At 37.3% G+C, this 16893-nt stretch overlaps 1 protein-coding gene across 2 annotated transcripts in view; it reads right to left on the bottom strand.

Annotated features, from left to right (window-relative positions):
- Nucleotides 1-16893, bottom strand: part of clmpb (CXADR like membrane protein b) — a 103543-nt gene that overhangs the window by 18375 nt on the left and 68275 nt on the right. For both annotated transcript variants that reach the window (XM_067388931.1, XM_067388932.1), the window contains exons 2-3: nucleotides 6122-6279; nucleotides 943-1138 (exon numbers count right to left, since the gene is read on the bottom strand). In XM_067388931.1, the coding sequence (XP_067245032.1) occupies nucleotides 943-1138; nucleotides 6122-6279 (354 nt within the window). The remainder of the gene's footprint in view (nucleotides 1-942; nucleotides 1139-6121; nucleotides 6280-16893) is intronic.

The raw sequence follows: 16893 nt of genomic DNA, 5'->3' as shown, positions 1-16893 counted from the left end.
CACATGTTGAAATCAGGTCCTGTGTCATATCCTGTCAACTGCAAACTTTGACAAAAGCATAATACAGGGTGATAAGATAACATCATAATTTAAACACTAACTCGCTGTAATGTGTTTATAGAGTGACGGAGAGGAAATATAAAAGAAGAGTAGGGAGAGAGACAGGGGGTGGAGAATGAGGATTATGGGAAGGCAGTATTGAGCTAATCTTCAGTGATATGCTAATACTGTACATGAGAGAAACTCTAGGGTGGATTTACATCAATTCATTCTCCTATTTCTATTTATTTCAACTTTACACCAATATCCTGTCCCTCTGTGGCTAGCGTAATAATCTGGTAATGAAATGATTTAGGAAATAAAATTAGGAAGTGATTTACAACTTCAAACTGCTTGGCGTAAGCTGAGAGTCCTTGAAAATAGGAACTATGCAACAAAAGCATATAAAGATGAGTCTAAATAAATAGAAACATCTTTCTTTCCACTTCTTCTCTTGGCTGAGCGCTGTGGTGTCAGAGATACTGCATTTGAATGACGGCTTGGAAACCCTGCGGTCTAATAATGGAAACCAGACATAGCAAAATATCAAATCATAAGAAGCTCATCTGAACCTCATTTGGGATGACAGTAAACTGTTTTGCTAGAAGAAGAGAAATCACATAAGCTCCTAATTCTGTCTCTTCTGTTTTTAAGAGATAGAGCTCAATCAATGTTCACTCATCCCACCATTTCAAATTAACATCCTCTCGATTTACCATCCAAAGTGAAGCAAACATAACCACAGTTGAGAGTGACTGGCCAGCAAATGCAACCAATCATATTTCTAGATTATGTCAATGATGGGCCAAATTTTGTAATCTGAATGATTGTCAAATTGAATCACAGTGAGGCTGGCTGATGGAGGAAATGGTTGGGAGCTGATTCCAGGAAGATGAGCCTCACCCAGCACAATGAGGTTGACTTGGCTCCAGTGGTATTTGCCGCCGGTCTTGACCTTACAGTGGTATTCTCCAGAGTCCGTCAGCTGCAGATCACTGATCAGGAGAGAGGCGTCTCCGTTCAGGTAGTCCCCCGCGAAGGACAGACGACTGGCATGGTTGTCGTTGGTGTAGACCTCATTGTTGAAGAATGTGATGATCTGAAATGTAACAGCGAGAGAAACAGAAAGAGTTTTCATATAAGTAAAAGAAATCAGTGGAATCAGTAGGGGTGTAACGGTACATGCATTCATCCCCAACCGTCACGGTTCAGTTCATGCAGTCACACGACAGCTTGGGAATAATATCTCATGTAGCATTATATTTACCTCAGTAATAAATGCCATTTAGTATTGACAGCATGCTAGTTTGCTAGAGAAAAAAAAAACATCTAGAGAGGAGCATTTCATATTTATAAAACCACAGCTACCGAACCGTGAATTCAAAACTGAGGTACGGACTGAACTGTTATGTTTGTGTACCATTACACCCCTAGGAATTAAATATCACACCATAGGGACGATAAAACAGACAAAAGAAATCTAGAAACTAGAATATCATAGAAACTGGATGGGCTTGGGACAGCCACCTAAACCAACCTAGCAAATCTAGTAGCTACATGCTAAAAACACCACAGAAACACACATAAACACCCTCGCAACTAAACAAAACAAGCAAATGATATAGCAACCATCTAGAATACACTGATAGCCACATAGCAAAGGATTAAAAACATGCAGAACACCTCAGAAACGCATCGCAATGCCTCGGCAGCAACCTAAAACAACCTAGCAATGACCTAGCAAAAGTAGTAGTAGTAGTAGCAGCATGCTAAAAACACACAGAACACCCCTGAAACACAAATGACATAGCAACCACTCAAAACAGCCAATGCCATAGCAACAATGACCTCTATATATATATACATATAGAGAGAGATAGATAGATAGATAGATTAGTTAGTTTAAAAACCTGTAATATTGAGTTAATATACATATAAAAACACAAACCAACACATTTCCACCTGTGAAAGGTTATTCTGTTTCTTTGGGACCTTAAATCTCAGCAGTTTGCACAATGTTGTGCCATCTTAAAAAATTGAATGTGGAATCTACATATACATATCTATGATACTAACAGCAACATAGCAACACTATGAACAAAAAAGGCGACAAAAAAAAAAAAAAAAAAAAAACTCATTAATGCATAGTAATGCCTTAGCGTCCACTGCTAACAACCCTGTAGCCACATAGTAAAATGCTAAAAACACTCAGAACATCTCAGAAACATTCTCAGAAATATTCTCAGAAAAACATATAATGCCCTAGCAACAACCCCAAACAACCAAACCTCCCAGAATATATTAATAGTCAAAGAGTGAAAAGCTGAACTCTCAAAACCCATCAGGAACTCATAGCAACGAGCTGACAACTGCCTGCAACACTCTGAAGAAAATGAACAAATCTGGTTGTTTTCTTCATTGTTCTTCTTTATCTGATGGTTACTTCGCGACAACTGTACTACTCCGTACAAAAGAGTATTTCTAATATAAAGAACCTCTACCTGAGCTGACTACCCTTGGAAAAGATGCTAAATGGCTGTCGCACACAAACACAGCTGCCAACACACACATTCACACACAGTTTGACTGTGACAGCCTCCTGAATGCCTGAGGTAAAGAACTAAACACTGATGCCACGACACATCAGCAGACCTGCAGTTGGGTTCACCTGCCGAAGCTGTCTGCACTGACTGCTCGTTTCACACACCCACACACACACACACACACACACACACACACACACACACACACACACACACACACACACACACACACACACACACACACACACACACACACACACACACACACACACACAGAGACATGAGAAAGCTCCGCTGCAAAACTCATTTGCATTTCTGGCCAAAACATCTGTGATTCTTATTGTGTGTATCCAGTATCACTGACAGTCATGATGCTCTTTGTCATATTTATTTATTTAGATTACAATTGATGCAAGAATAATCTTCTCTAACATAATCTTCTCTAACATGAGTAACATCTGAGTCACGGGTTATGGCTTCACTTCAAAGAAAGAGGTCGTTTGCATTAGCCAAGTATATAGCTGAAGAGAGCTCTGTTAGCATTTCCGTTCATCTCAGTAACAGCTGCATGGATGTCGTATGGATGTATGTGACCTGGTACCACATGAACATGCAAAGTCAAAGACAAGTACGCATTCTGGTCAAAAATGTCTGGTTTGTTAGCAGGTTTTAAAGGGTTTTTTGGGGTTCTATTCAGCTGGTCAAGCTGGGAGACCAACTTAAACCACCTAAGACTAGCAAAATTTGTTTAGGATGGCTTAAGCTGATTTTTTTTTCAGCAGGAAGGAATCTGTTTCAGACCTCCAAAAGGTACAACAACAATTTCTAGTATATAACAAAATAACTGCAGTTCACAGTAACATTCAAAAGTTTGGGGCCAGTAAGTTTTTTTGTTGTTGTTGTTTTTTCTTGACCAAGATATTTGTACAATAGATCAAATAAAAATGTCACAGATGGTTTCCACAAAAATCTGCAAATCAGCATATTAGAATGATTTCTGGAGGATTATGTGACACTGAAGACTGGATTAATGATGCTCATTTATGTAGTATTTATGTATGCTGGGTAATGATTGATAAAATAAATGCAGCCTTAGTGAGCATAGAAATCTTGGAATACATGGTTACTTTCAAAAAAATATGGTGTAGTTACGGCATCTACCAGCAGAGGCTAACTGGGCCATGCTAACCATGTAAACCCACTGACCCACTGGCATTATCAATTGCATTCTTGTGAATACAACCCCTTAGAGTCTACAACACATTGCTAAACAAGCTGTGGCTAAATGTTGACAAGCTGAACGCTTCTAGTTACACAAGCCTTGGAGTGGAACAAAGGAATGACTTATTCATTATGCCAGAGGCTCGGTTTTATTCCTAATCACATTTTCAGACATTTGATTTTAATTAATAACTGTTTAAATCTCAACTGTTATCTTTCCATTAAATATTACATGCGGTGGGCAACCCGTCCCAGAGGTTTCGAAGACTCTTGATGCGAGATTCTTTTTAGGCCTTTCTTTCTTCTGAAATGAAATCTCAACTGATTCTTAACAGATTTGTGTTGACTTTCACACAAAGGAAAGATCGCTGTCTGTTATGTGGGGGAATAAAAAGTCTTATCGCGATCAAATAATTAAATGAATCTGAAAGTATATCGCCTGACTGACACGTATTGACTTCCCCCTGATGAATTATTGTGCGCTGCTACATAAAGAGTATCTAAACTTGAAGTGAGTTCAAACAATGTTAGTTTCACAGTAAAGGATTCTGACTTCAGGCAGATAAGCCGAAGCTCTTTATCTGAATGTGTTTATGTGAGAGCGAGGGAGAAAGAGGAATGGGTGAAGCGTCTGTTAGGTGTACTGATACATGCGTATACAGACGGGTGTGTATTTCAAAGAGAGATGTGTAGATAAAGCTGATTTAGACCTGTGACAAGACGACAGGAACACAGAGAGAAGCGCTGTGTTCACAAGCCTCAGACTACGAAACCGTGAAGGCAGTCATTGTGACTGCTGTGTCACCGAGAGAGACGACAGTCAAAACTAGGCGGTTGCTATAGCTGTTCTGAGAGATTGCTTGATGGTATAGCTTGCAAGGTTGAAATTTTATGATTGTTCCCTATTGACAAACAATTAAGAGGAGACTTTCACTTGTCCCAGAAGAGTATATATATATATAATAACCACAAACCACAGCTACAGGTTTATTTTACTATGCCCAAAATAAATGCAGAGAAAAACAGGAAAAAGCGTACATTGACTACTACAGAAGAGGATTAGGGCCAAGCAATAATAAAAAAATAAAACCATCTCGAGATTAAAGTTGTTACATTTCAAGAAAAAACTCATTAAATTTTGAGAAAAAAAGTCGAGATAAAATGTTGAGAATAAACTCGTTAAATTACGAGAAAAAAGTTGTTAATTTATGAGAACAAATTCGTAATTTAACGAATTTGTTCTCGTAATTTAACGACTTTTTTCTCAGAATTTAATGACTTTATTCTCAACATTTTATCTCAACATTTTTCTCAAAATTGAGCATTTTTCTCATAATTTAACGAATTTGTTCTCGTAATTTAATTACTTTTTTTCTCACAATTTAATGACTTTATTCTCAACATTTTATCTCACCTTTTTTCTTGAAATTTAACTAGTTTTTTCTCGTAATTTAATGAGTTTATTCTCAACATTTTATCTCGACCTTTTTCTCGAAATTTAACAACTTTAATCTCGAGATGGTTTTATTTTTTTATTATTGCTTGGCCCTAATCCTCTTCAGTAGGACTACAACATAATCAGTTATCAATATTTCATTGGTTCTAGTTTTTGCATGTGTTCATAATATCTTTGTGTGACAGCCTGGCCAAAAGTACGTCTGCACAATTTGCCCTGTTTCATTGTGTTATCACGAATAAAACATTTGACTCCAAGCACGACTTTGCAATATGCTTCTATCATTTTAATGATATTTGAATAAATGGTGAAGATGTCAGTTTTCCTAGGGCAGACATCACTTTTAGCCACTACTATATATTTATTTATTTTTGGGGCCGTGAGTACTTTCAATAGGAAAACAATAGGCCTCTATGTACATTTTTTGTGCATATTTTGCTAATACAGTGAAGACAGTTCAGAAAAATAAATCATTAAAATAAGCTTAGTAGAATATTAGCCCTACAACTTAGTTGTCAAAAAAGATTATGAAACATTTTTGTACCACTTGAGCAATACAACAACCTGCTACATAGCAAGTGACTCTAGTATTTTTTCAGTGTGTAGGGACTAAAACATTGACATTTTATAATGCAAAATAAGCTTGCTGACTAGTATCTGTAAGGCTATAATCATCTCACACATTTTTCAAACAGTTATCATCCAAATAGAACATGGTTTGACCATGCAGGTGACTGGAAGGAGACCAAGAGGACAGACAAAATGCATGAGATGTATAATGCAAAAACAAAACTCATGTCCAGAGAGAGAAAGAGAAAGAAGACAAATTGTGAGAGAGGGTTATAAGCAAAAGATCCCTCACCACACGCTGTTTGACGTTGGGTTTCTGCAGGAGCCACTCGATGTCCAGTGTTTGTCCATTCGACTGCCAGAACTGGTGATGGCAAGGCAATGTGGCGTTGTCCCCGACAACACGCTTCATCTCGGTCTGAGCCCTAGTCGAGAGCAAACTCAACAGCACTGTAGAGAAAGACACAAACACAACATGTATGTGAGATCATGCAATGGATTGGTGGGCAATTTCACTATTAGGTTTAAATTATCAAATTATGCAAGTTTTGAGTGAAGCGTCCAATGAGTGGCACTAACAGCATGTTCAGTTTTATCTGAAACAAATGAATGTGATTCTGTCAACGTTTTATTACGGTTGTTGTACGCATCACAGCAGTTCAGAATTGAAATGTCTGGTGTGTGCCACTAAAAAGTTAATGCTCTATTACATTCAGAAATAATGTTCCACCTACATTTACCCTAATCCTAATTGATAGTGTTAAAAAAGCCAATCCGTGATAAAAGCACATTTGTTGAAGCAACCATTCCATTTTAGTCTTTGAGCTCTTTAATTGTAAATTGTGATCACAAATGCAATGCTGTACCAGGTGAGCTACTGAGCAAGTTTACCATGTCAGAAAAGCCACACATATGGAGCTGTGTATAAAATGAGAATGTCAAAATGTATTAGTTTACAAATCATGCACTATGGTTAAAGTACGGTGGCCGAGAGAGCTCAATTTATTTGCAGCGCGTTTCACTATTTGTAAGTGTTGTGGAGTTTGCAGCGCATGTGTTGTCAAACTGATGAAGATGTTTTCTTCATTTGCAGCGCGTTGAGATCTCTCGGTCACCGTATTAAAGGGTTTTGAGGTCATAACATAGTATTGTACATGTAACCTATTTCAAAAGGTAAAATATAGCTGCGAGCAGCAATTATCGGGGTTAGAGCACTTTAAGACCTTTATGCATTAAAAGGTATTATGTTTATACATGTAGTTTACCAGGAAATATATGGTTTATAAAGCTTTTTAACAGTTATAGCACCACCTATGGGCCTTAAAAGTTGGTGTGCTTCTTTAGAGTAATATGCTGAATGTGCTCAACTATTTCCGTGAAGTTCCAAGTTTTCATTTAGAAATAAGGCTTGTTCGAGATGCATCGGCGCTGCACAGACTGCTGGGCTTATGACATCAAAGTTCTGCGAGAGCGATTCAACAGTCGTACGCTCTCCAAACGCCCTTGTGGTACTTTGATGTTATACGCCGATCAATCTGCGCAGCACCTATTCATCTCAAACAAGCCTGTAGGCTTTTGTGTGCACTTGGCCAAGTCCCTTTTGGCCAAAACTGTGCAATCGTATTGTTTTGTGTGCTGTAGCACCACCGTCAGGCCGACTGTGGGCGATACTCTGTGATACTGTGACACTCTCTCCCCATATTAAGACCTACCATCTGGCCAAGTTTCAAGTCTCTAGCACTTACATTTTGGTCTGCAATAATAATAATAATAATAATAATAATAATAATAATAATCCTAACAATTACAATAGGGTTTCAGCGCTATGTGCTTGAACCCCTAATTAATTGTTAATCTTCCCTTGTGATTATAATTTGTGTGAAAAGGAATAAAAATTGTTGGTGTTTTACTGCCACTAGTGGTCATTTCAACTGGAAACGGATAAAATTCCCCGCTTGCATTATTTCTCACCAAATGTTTCATTTGGGAATGCATTACATTTCAGGACCAACATGTGCTGTGAATGTCATTTCATGTTTTTTTTAACAGGTTCAACGAAATGAAGTTCCACTACAAGACTGGCATGGGCATCAGTATTTATCATGCAGTCTAACAAGACACATGGTAGGAACACAAAAATACCTTAGTACAACTTTGGAAGGTTAGCAAGTCCCAAAACCCCAGATAGGTACATTTTCACACACTTCTACATTTACAAATGCACCACAAAACGCCAAGTCCACATCAAGTACACTATTTCAGAACCCATAGTTCTTTCTGGGATCCTGGCTAATTTACTTGAGACTGTTGGACATTGCCGGAGGCTTGAGTAGTATTACAGTCAGGCGTCGTTGGGATTTGCAGACTAGTTAGGTCCCATGAGGCAGGAATAGGACGAGATGAGCAATTCCTTCCACCTGGTGAGAGGAGCTTGCAATACAAACAATGCAGCATAACTCACAGCTTCACCGGTCTTATACCAACAGATATTTATGGAGCTCCGGCATTAGCATAACATTACACTTAATCTGCTGTCGAATATCACAAATAGCTGCAGACTCTTCACCTATGCAACAGTTGTTAAAAGGATGCCAACATACAGATTCATCCTGCATCCGTAAATATTATGACATTTCCTCATTTCAGCTCTTCAACCCAAGGGAATAGGGAAAGGAATGAGGTCTATTGCTAAACACATTGATGGACGTGCCATTTTAAGTGTGTTTTGTCTGGCAGTGCTCATTTGGCAATCACCACGTCATGGTAAGAATGCATGCGCCACGTGTCGCTAAGAAAGCACTCGTGATTAGTTGACTGACATGCATGAGTGACTGTCCACTACCCATGAGACACCACCAGTGGCAAAACGATGGTCCTACTGAGTCATGATACAGAATCAACGGCCTATAATGCATCCAGTTTATTTTTTGGTCTTCCTGGAGATCACCAGGGCATGCGGCCAAGTGACTGCCACAACACTTCATCACAATACACAAATACACACTTGAGTTTTAAGTTAAGATTTTGGAACTGGTTTTAAGATGCAAAGCCAGATTTGCTTCAAAAGTATGCTGGAAATGTATTGAGCCTTCCTATTTTTAATGCAAATGTGGGTGACTTGGGTTTGACATTTTTGTTAGCATGTTTGTTAGACATTTTAAGATGTTCAAATAACCATTTTTGGAGCCTGTTGTCAAAATTTAAAGCCAAATACTCTTTAGTACATTGTTTTTCAGAGCTGTGGCTTAACATTTAGAACATGAGATCCAATACATTGAGCTTTACTGCTAATGCTAATGCTAACAGAGATGACGAGTCTGATACTTTTGTCAGCATTTCATATTCAAACAAACATAGTTTTATGTTAATGTGCAAAGCCACACTTCAAAAGTATGTTGTTTGTCAGATCTGAGGCGTCATTTTTGACATATGCTTTGAAAGTTTTGAGCCTTGATGCTAACATGAGTTACTTGAGTTTGAGTTAGGCAAATGATGTTTCCCCATCATCTCTCTCTGTTCCTATAAATAAAATTGTATCTTCAGCATATTGTACCTACACATATTTTTCTTCAAACATTAAGAACTGATTTAGCAAATGTTGCTGATTTTGGAAATGTTGATATATGTAGCACATGCACTGAGTCAGCCTTTTTGGAGATGTATAATGAGAGAACGCAGAAGAGATCTGCATGGGTCTCTTCAGGGTAAATCCTGAAGTCATTCTCATTAAGGCTGTGTTTCTGATTCAGCTCTATGATCTCAAAGGCCTTAATAGGCTGCAGGCAGTGAGAAGAATTAGAGAATTTACTCCGCTGCCATGGCTCTTTGTCTCTTCACGTGAACTGCCAAACTAAAACAATGAGTCAGCAAAAAAGCAGCATGAAGCTCCCCTGCAGTCAGCCCTGCTCATGATTTTTTAATGCATTGCTTGCATCCTCCATCATCTGGTGTAAGCTTCACAGTCAGGCGTGTGAAACACTGAAGTCAATTGATTTCAGTGGGGATGGTACAGCTCAAGAATGCAAAAGAAAAATGCAAGTGTTTGTGAAAGTATTGCTCAAAAGTTACAGAATTTTAAACTAACTAGCTATTTGCATCCATTTCTATCCATCAATCGCTCCATCAGAGCTTTCTCTAGGTGCTCAATGGGACTTACAGGAAACATGTCAGGAAAGTGGTGTTGTTTTAGTGATTTTGAATTTGTTTATTTGATTTCAACAACACATGTCTTTTGCTAACATATAACACACATATATAACCATTATTTCAGCCAGAATATTGGCATCAGTTATTGAAAAACCAATTTTAGTTGACCACTATTGCTGATTTTTCCTAATTGTCTGTTGAGAAGAAGCAGACACAAGAGTGGTTCATTCTGTTAGGCCAGACTGGGTCTCCTGGGATGTTTTCACTGGTTTAGCTCTGTGCTGATAAATGCTAAATGCACTTATTCTCTCTCACCCGCGTCTGAACTCAGAAATATGTGATTAAAGCTATGCTATAACTATCTTTCCTGTCCTCTTTGCACACCCAGGTCTAGAGGTAAGAGGTGTGTCTCTATGCTCAGACCTTTGACAGCATATTTTCTCAGGCACTTTGTAACTCAGCTTGCTGAGTCATTCCTCGCCTGCTACCGTTACGGATGGACATAATAATGTGTTGGAACAAGCTGGCAAGATATCAAAGAACAGAATGAAAGCAGTTTTAATTTCATCCTCTTTCAAGGAAGGTAAAGCTCAGCAGCAAAAATATCCAGCACACTGCCAGCCAGGTGGTTTAATAGCACTGCTTCACATGTTAGTCTGCTTTATACTTCAGTTCAGGCTGAAATGAAGAGCTAGGTGATGTTGAAATTGGAAACTGTGGTTTGATGTGCGCATTATTCTTTCCATGATGCAACAAAGCAATAAAATGTCAAATGGGATATCTTTGGAATCGGTATAAACCAACAAACGGATCAACATCAAGAACACACAGCATTTTAAAAGGTTATAAGCGTTGCAGTAAAAAGCCCTACTTCTTCTGAATGCTAGGTAGCGCTGCCTTCAAACATTTCAGGCACCTTCAGGTCATGTTGATGATGATGTCTACCATTTTTTGTCCCAATTTGACAAAGAGTTTAAAAAATATTACAGTTTAATACAAAATTCAAAATGGTGGAATGGTGATTGGTCAGATTCTGCAAAATTGGTATTAATGGATTCATCATGAACCAAAGAATCTGATTGTTTTTCTATTTTAGAGTCACCGTAAAATGAGAATGGACCCTTTGTACTTACATGTTTCTCAACATATTTTGAATGATTCATTGGTAAATATATTCTAAAGAGAAAATACTGTTTGTCCTTAAAATCTTTCATCAAAATGCAAAAACTTGCTCCAATTCTGAAATGATTTTCATCACAAATCCCTCCCCTCAACACCCTGGCTCTGGAAATTAAAGACCACTTTCAAATCCAATCAAATCCCATTGTATACAATCAAGTCCTACGTTTGTCCTTGTCAGATATCCTATTTCACTATGAAAGTAACATGGATTGAGAACAGGGTTTCATGACAACTTTAAGCTTAAATAGCTATACATTCTCACTATTACTGTATATTTCCTTGCTACCTGACAACTTGGCAAAAATCTACAACACTTTTTATGTATGAAGCCCTGACATGAGTGAAAGAGTCTTCAAAGCAAGTATAGTAAGCTCCTGGTTTCTTTGGCTTGTGTTCCCACTTCTGCTGCAGGTGTTTAAATCGTCATTTTACTGCATTCAATTGCCCTTTGGACTAAACTACCTCTTAAGAGGAAATGTAACAAAGGAAAATGGAAATAAAATGGATTTTAAGAGAGAAAGAGAGGGAGCGAGTTCTGTGAAAATGCCCTAGGGGGAGTTGTGCTCCATTAAATTCACCCCTCTCTCACACTCAATAAAAAGCATCTCCTTTGCTAGTCACCACACCGTCACCAACCAATACCTCAAAATCTTGTCCTTAAACTCCTTAACCCCTCAACCCTGCAAAAAAAGCCTTCAAATCTAATGTACGACCACATTCATCCCTGGATTACATTCAGAGCACAAAGGCAGCAAAGGAGATTCCGTGCTGACCAAAACAATGACTGCTAATAAGCAGTAATCTCATAATTCAATCTGAAGCACTAGCCAACAAACAAACTTCCAGGCTAGCCGAGTCAGAATTTAAATTCGATTCAGTACTGCAAAGCAATCCCTCTCTAACCCATTCGAAACTCACTGTCCCAGTGAATCGGCACAAAAGCAAATCAAACTATGTCCAACATAAGTCTTTCTACATTAGCTATAGGGTCTAAACTGAGAACTTTTGACCTCTAAGAGCCTTACTTTAAGAACAGATCAAGAAGAGCTTACACGTCTTAATGCTGCTCGTCTTGTTATCTGCGATCTCTCGTGAGCTTTCTGTCTGCTGGGAGGCTCAGGGACAATTGCTGGCATGTAAAGTAACACACAATGAAACAGACTTTCTGATGAATTTAACAGAATAATCAATATGTGCTGTTAACTAACATGCTGTAAAGCAAGTCATTGTCTAAGCATGTTGTACCTTTACAGCATGTATACTAAACATCTCAGATATAATTTAAAATTAAGGATCGAAACTGAATTTTCAGCATCATCACTCCAGTCTTCATTCTAATATGCTGATTTGCTGCTCAAGAAACATGTATGATTATTATCATTGTTGAAAACAATGAGTCAAATGTCTTTACTGTCACTTTTGTCTTTACTGGTACAAAATAATAATAATAATAATCCTTAAAGTTCACTTATAATGTTAGCCAGGAATCTTACACCAAAAATTGTTTTAAATAAGCATTTTCTTGATTTTAAACGGTGATTTTATGTGTTGTGCTTTTATAAGACTTTATGTAAATTATGTCTTTTGTGATTGGCTAACCTCCAAGCTCCAGTGTAGTTCACACTGGCAGGCCATGTTTCGAAACACTGAATAGGCAATGATATGTAAATATGCTCAGTCACCCGATCTAATGTCAAGACCAAACTGTTTTCTGAATGACTCATGGTGCAGTTTTCATGAACGATCTCTGACTGAGCAGGGAGATTTGCGTTGTTAAGTACATCGACATAGCACAAGAAACACTGTATTTCTAAAGAGCAAGGACAATCTTGTTTTCCATGGTGCCTTTAAAAGCTGTTCAACTCTTAAACATCCTCAAACCCCTGATGCTGCTTTGCCCAGTCTTACATCTCAACTGAACTCAATTCAATTCATTTATGAAAATAAATTCATGGGCGCTGCTGACATCTAGCACACATCATCTGATTCTCTCTGACACATGATAATGTGCCGTCGCAGATGAGAAAACATGGAAATATTCAGGCCTGCGGGGCGGTAGAGCTCTACAGCACTTCCAGACAGGTGGCAGAATTAACAGACAAAACAACATTTTTTTTATTTTTTTTTTGTCATTTAGAAGCTTGGCTGGATGTGTTTAAGAGGTCATGACAAAACCAGGTGAGAAAAAAAGTACATCAAAAATAGGACTTGTGCATGTCTGTGTGAGGAGAAACCAATACAATATAGTCCAATTATATGATTTCTGAAGGATCATGTGACACTGAAGACAACAAATGGCATGTTTAATATATTCAAATTATATCATATATATCATAAAATTGTAATATTCCACAATATTTCTGTTAATACTGTGATCAAATAAATGCTGACTGATGTATATAAATAAATAAATAAAACTTTATTAAAAAAACAAAAAACAATAATCCACTCATTCATGATTATTCAGATGATTTTGAATGATGCATGAAAGTTAAGTCACACTTGAATGTGCTGGATGTACAGAAATAAGTTGTGCACACACTGTATGCAAGCATAAAGTCACACAAACAGACTTTCCATCTGCTGTTTTGAAGGCTCAGAACTTGTTCTTCAGTGAGATCATCTGTAGCCTTCATCTGTTAGGAAGTTTATTAGCTTCCAACATCGTCCTTCCCAGTTTTTAAAATACACATTGCAAGTTCTCTACAGATGATACCAGCAGGCACACCCTTAATCAAAAACATTTCATCAGCCAAACGTCTGCTACGGTTTACACATACACACAGGGCTTTCCATGTTATACTGTACAAACTGTATATTCTATCCCCTAACCCTAACCCTACCCATCACAGAAAACCTTCTGCATTTTTACATTTTCAAAAAACATAATTCTGTCATAATTCCTAATTCATGGGGACCAAAAAATGTCCCCACAAGGTCAAAAATGTATGGTATTAAGGTAGCGAATATCTGAACCACACATACCCACATACTGTAGGGCCCAGTGCGAGTTGGTGTTTGTGATCCCCCTCTGTCCTTTTGCCATGGGGTTGGTTTGCACCGCCCTAAGGACACCCTTGCACACACACGCTAGCTACTTCTGATTGGATTGAACTATTCCTTCAGAATAAGACGGTCCTGTGATGGGATAATGTACCATAATCCACTTCATGTCATGGGTGGTCACTGTAACCTCAGCAGGGTCTTCTCATTTACACTCCGCTAATACCAGCAGAGCTCGTCCTTGAGAAACGACTGTGGGGGTTGTGATAGCTGTAATGCTAATAATGAAGGATATGAATAAGGTGACAGGACATGTTGTATCCTCAAAGCCTTTCTAGATACTTTTTTGTTGTTTTTTTTTGTTATCCCATTGGGGAAAAGAAGTGTGCTTAATTGTATTGAATGTGCACTTGTAGTATACTTCAAATGTTATTAGTATTTAAAAAAAAACTGTACTCATAAAAGGCCACTTAAGTGCACTTAAAGAGATTACACTTTCATGACTTTTTCTTAACACACTTAAGTGCCCTTTAACAAAGTACACTTTGTAATGATGTCAAAATACAAGTTTTACTTTAAAATATATTTTAAATGTTTACTTGTAATAATATTTTATTGTGCCTTAAAGAAGTACACTTATTTTGATTTGTTGACATACATGTAAAATACTTGATTATAATTTGTGTTATTTGATATAAAGTTATTACACAATATTTCAAATGTACTAAATTGCAACTTCATCATTGCAAATGTGTAATTACACATTTATTTAAATGAATGACAAACAAGTTTCAATAGGAATAACATTAACGTATATTTTTGTTCATCATCAATGCTTTCGACAGTACATTTTAACCAATCTTTTTTTTTTTTTAAATTTCCATTAATGTATGGTTTGTTAGGACATGACAATATTTGTCCGAGATACAACTATTTGAAAACCTGGAATCCGAGGGTGCAAAAAAAAAAAAAAAAAAAAAAAAAAAAATATATAAAAAATATTGAGAAAATTGCCTTTAAAGTTGTCCAAATGAAGTCCTTACCAATGAATATCCACTCACAAAATATATATTTTTAAAAATATTTACGGTAAGAAATAGGGATGTCCAGATCCGATCATGTGATCGGAAATCGGGCCCGATCACGTGGTTTCAGACTCGATCGGAATCGGACGTTACCTCCCGATCAGGACTCGGATATATATATATATATTAGGGGTGTAACGGTTCTCGGTAAAAAAAAATCGAACCGTACCCTATGGTTTGTTTAAAATTGCAACGTGGAAAACAGACAGACAGTGTTCAAATAATGTACGTTTCAGTCGATGAATGCGCAAAACGTTACAACAACGATAATCAAAAAGCGTGGACAGAACAGTCACTCTTTGTAAACTGTTAACTGCGAGTGCCGTCTGCTCTCATGTCCAGTCATTTACGCCGTCATCACCCAGATGTTGATACAGGTGAGACCTGAACAGCACACGCTGCTATCTGTGTTTAAACTAACTCGTTTAAGCCTTGTTGATGTAAACCTTCAAGAACAAGACACGAAAGAGAACTCGCACGCGCTGTGAGAAGATTTGTGTGCGCTCATCCGAAGCGCGCACATGCTTATTCCAGTCAGCGCGCAAATACTGGGTTCTCTTTCACGTCTTGCGCTTCAGCGGACAAATTCATACAAAAATTATTTAAAAATGCCCGTCCTAGCGAGTATCCTAGCAAACATAGTCGGTTATGTCTTAAGTGAACGTGTATTAGTCGAGAAAGACAGCGAATGTGGAGCAGTAAAGGTATGTACTGGATTGTGCATGTCTTAAAGGGAGAAAAACTATTTCTGCTGCCTGTTTTTAATGTTAAATAAAACAACAAATAACAAAGAAATCACTTACTGCTCTTGACTGAATAGTTTTTGTAACTTCAATAATGATTAATCTTTATTTATTTTATACAGTAAAGATAATATGCAGTGATATTTTATATTTGATTACTTTATCCATTTTCTGTACGTGAAAACGACTGTTAGATACCTGAAAAACCTGAAAAGCACTGTTCCTGTTCACTGGCTCTTCTTTATTCTTTTTCATGTATTATAGAAGTATCGGATCGGGACTCGGTATCGGTAGATACTCAAAATCAAATGACTCGGACTCGAGGGCAAAAAAACGTTATCGGGACATCCCTAGTAAGAAATTTACAAAATATCTTCATGAAACATGATCTTTACATAATATCCTAATTATTTTTGGCATAAAAGAAAAATCAGTAATTTTGACCCATACAATGTATTGTTGGCTATTGCTACAAGTATACTCATGCGACTTATGACTGGTTTTGTGGTCCAGGGTCACATATTTCATAGACAATAGAAGTAATTATGAAATTATACACTTTAATGGGTCAAAAAACACTCTTAAGTTGAACTAAATTCAATTAAAAAATATGAATTTAGTACATTTAATTATAAATAATGTGCTTTTAAATGTATGAAAACATTACATTCAGTTATTTTATTAAAAGTATACTATTTCCGTAATAAGTATTCCTTTGTACTTCCTTTTATCAAGGGATTGCAAGTTAATTTTCTGAGATTCTCAGTCAGTGAGCTAGGGGACTAAAGGACTAAAGGAGACCTCAAAATGACTTGAAATTATATCAATTATATAATCAAAATAATAAGTCTGATCTAGATCAATTGAAATTTGCCAACTGCTCTCGGTTGTCCCATCTTCTCAGT

The sequence above is a fragment of the Chanodichthys erythropterus genome, chromosome 7 (genome assembly GCF_024489055.1).
Source record: "Chanodichthys erythropterus isolate Z2021 chromosome 7, ASM2448905v1, whole genome shotgun sequence".
Taxonomy (NCBI): domain Eukaryota; kingdom Metazoa; phylum Chordata; class Actinopteri; order Cypriniformes; family Xenocyprididae; genus Chanodichthys; species Chanodichthys erythropterus.
The sequence above is the reverse complement of the archived record's forward strand: the minus strand, read 5'-3'. Positions and strand labels throughout refer to the sequence as shown.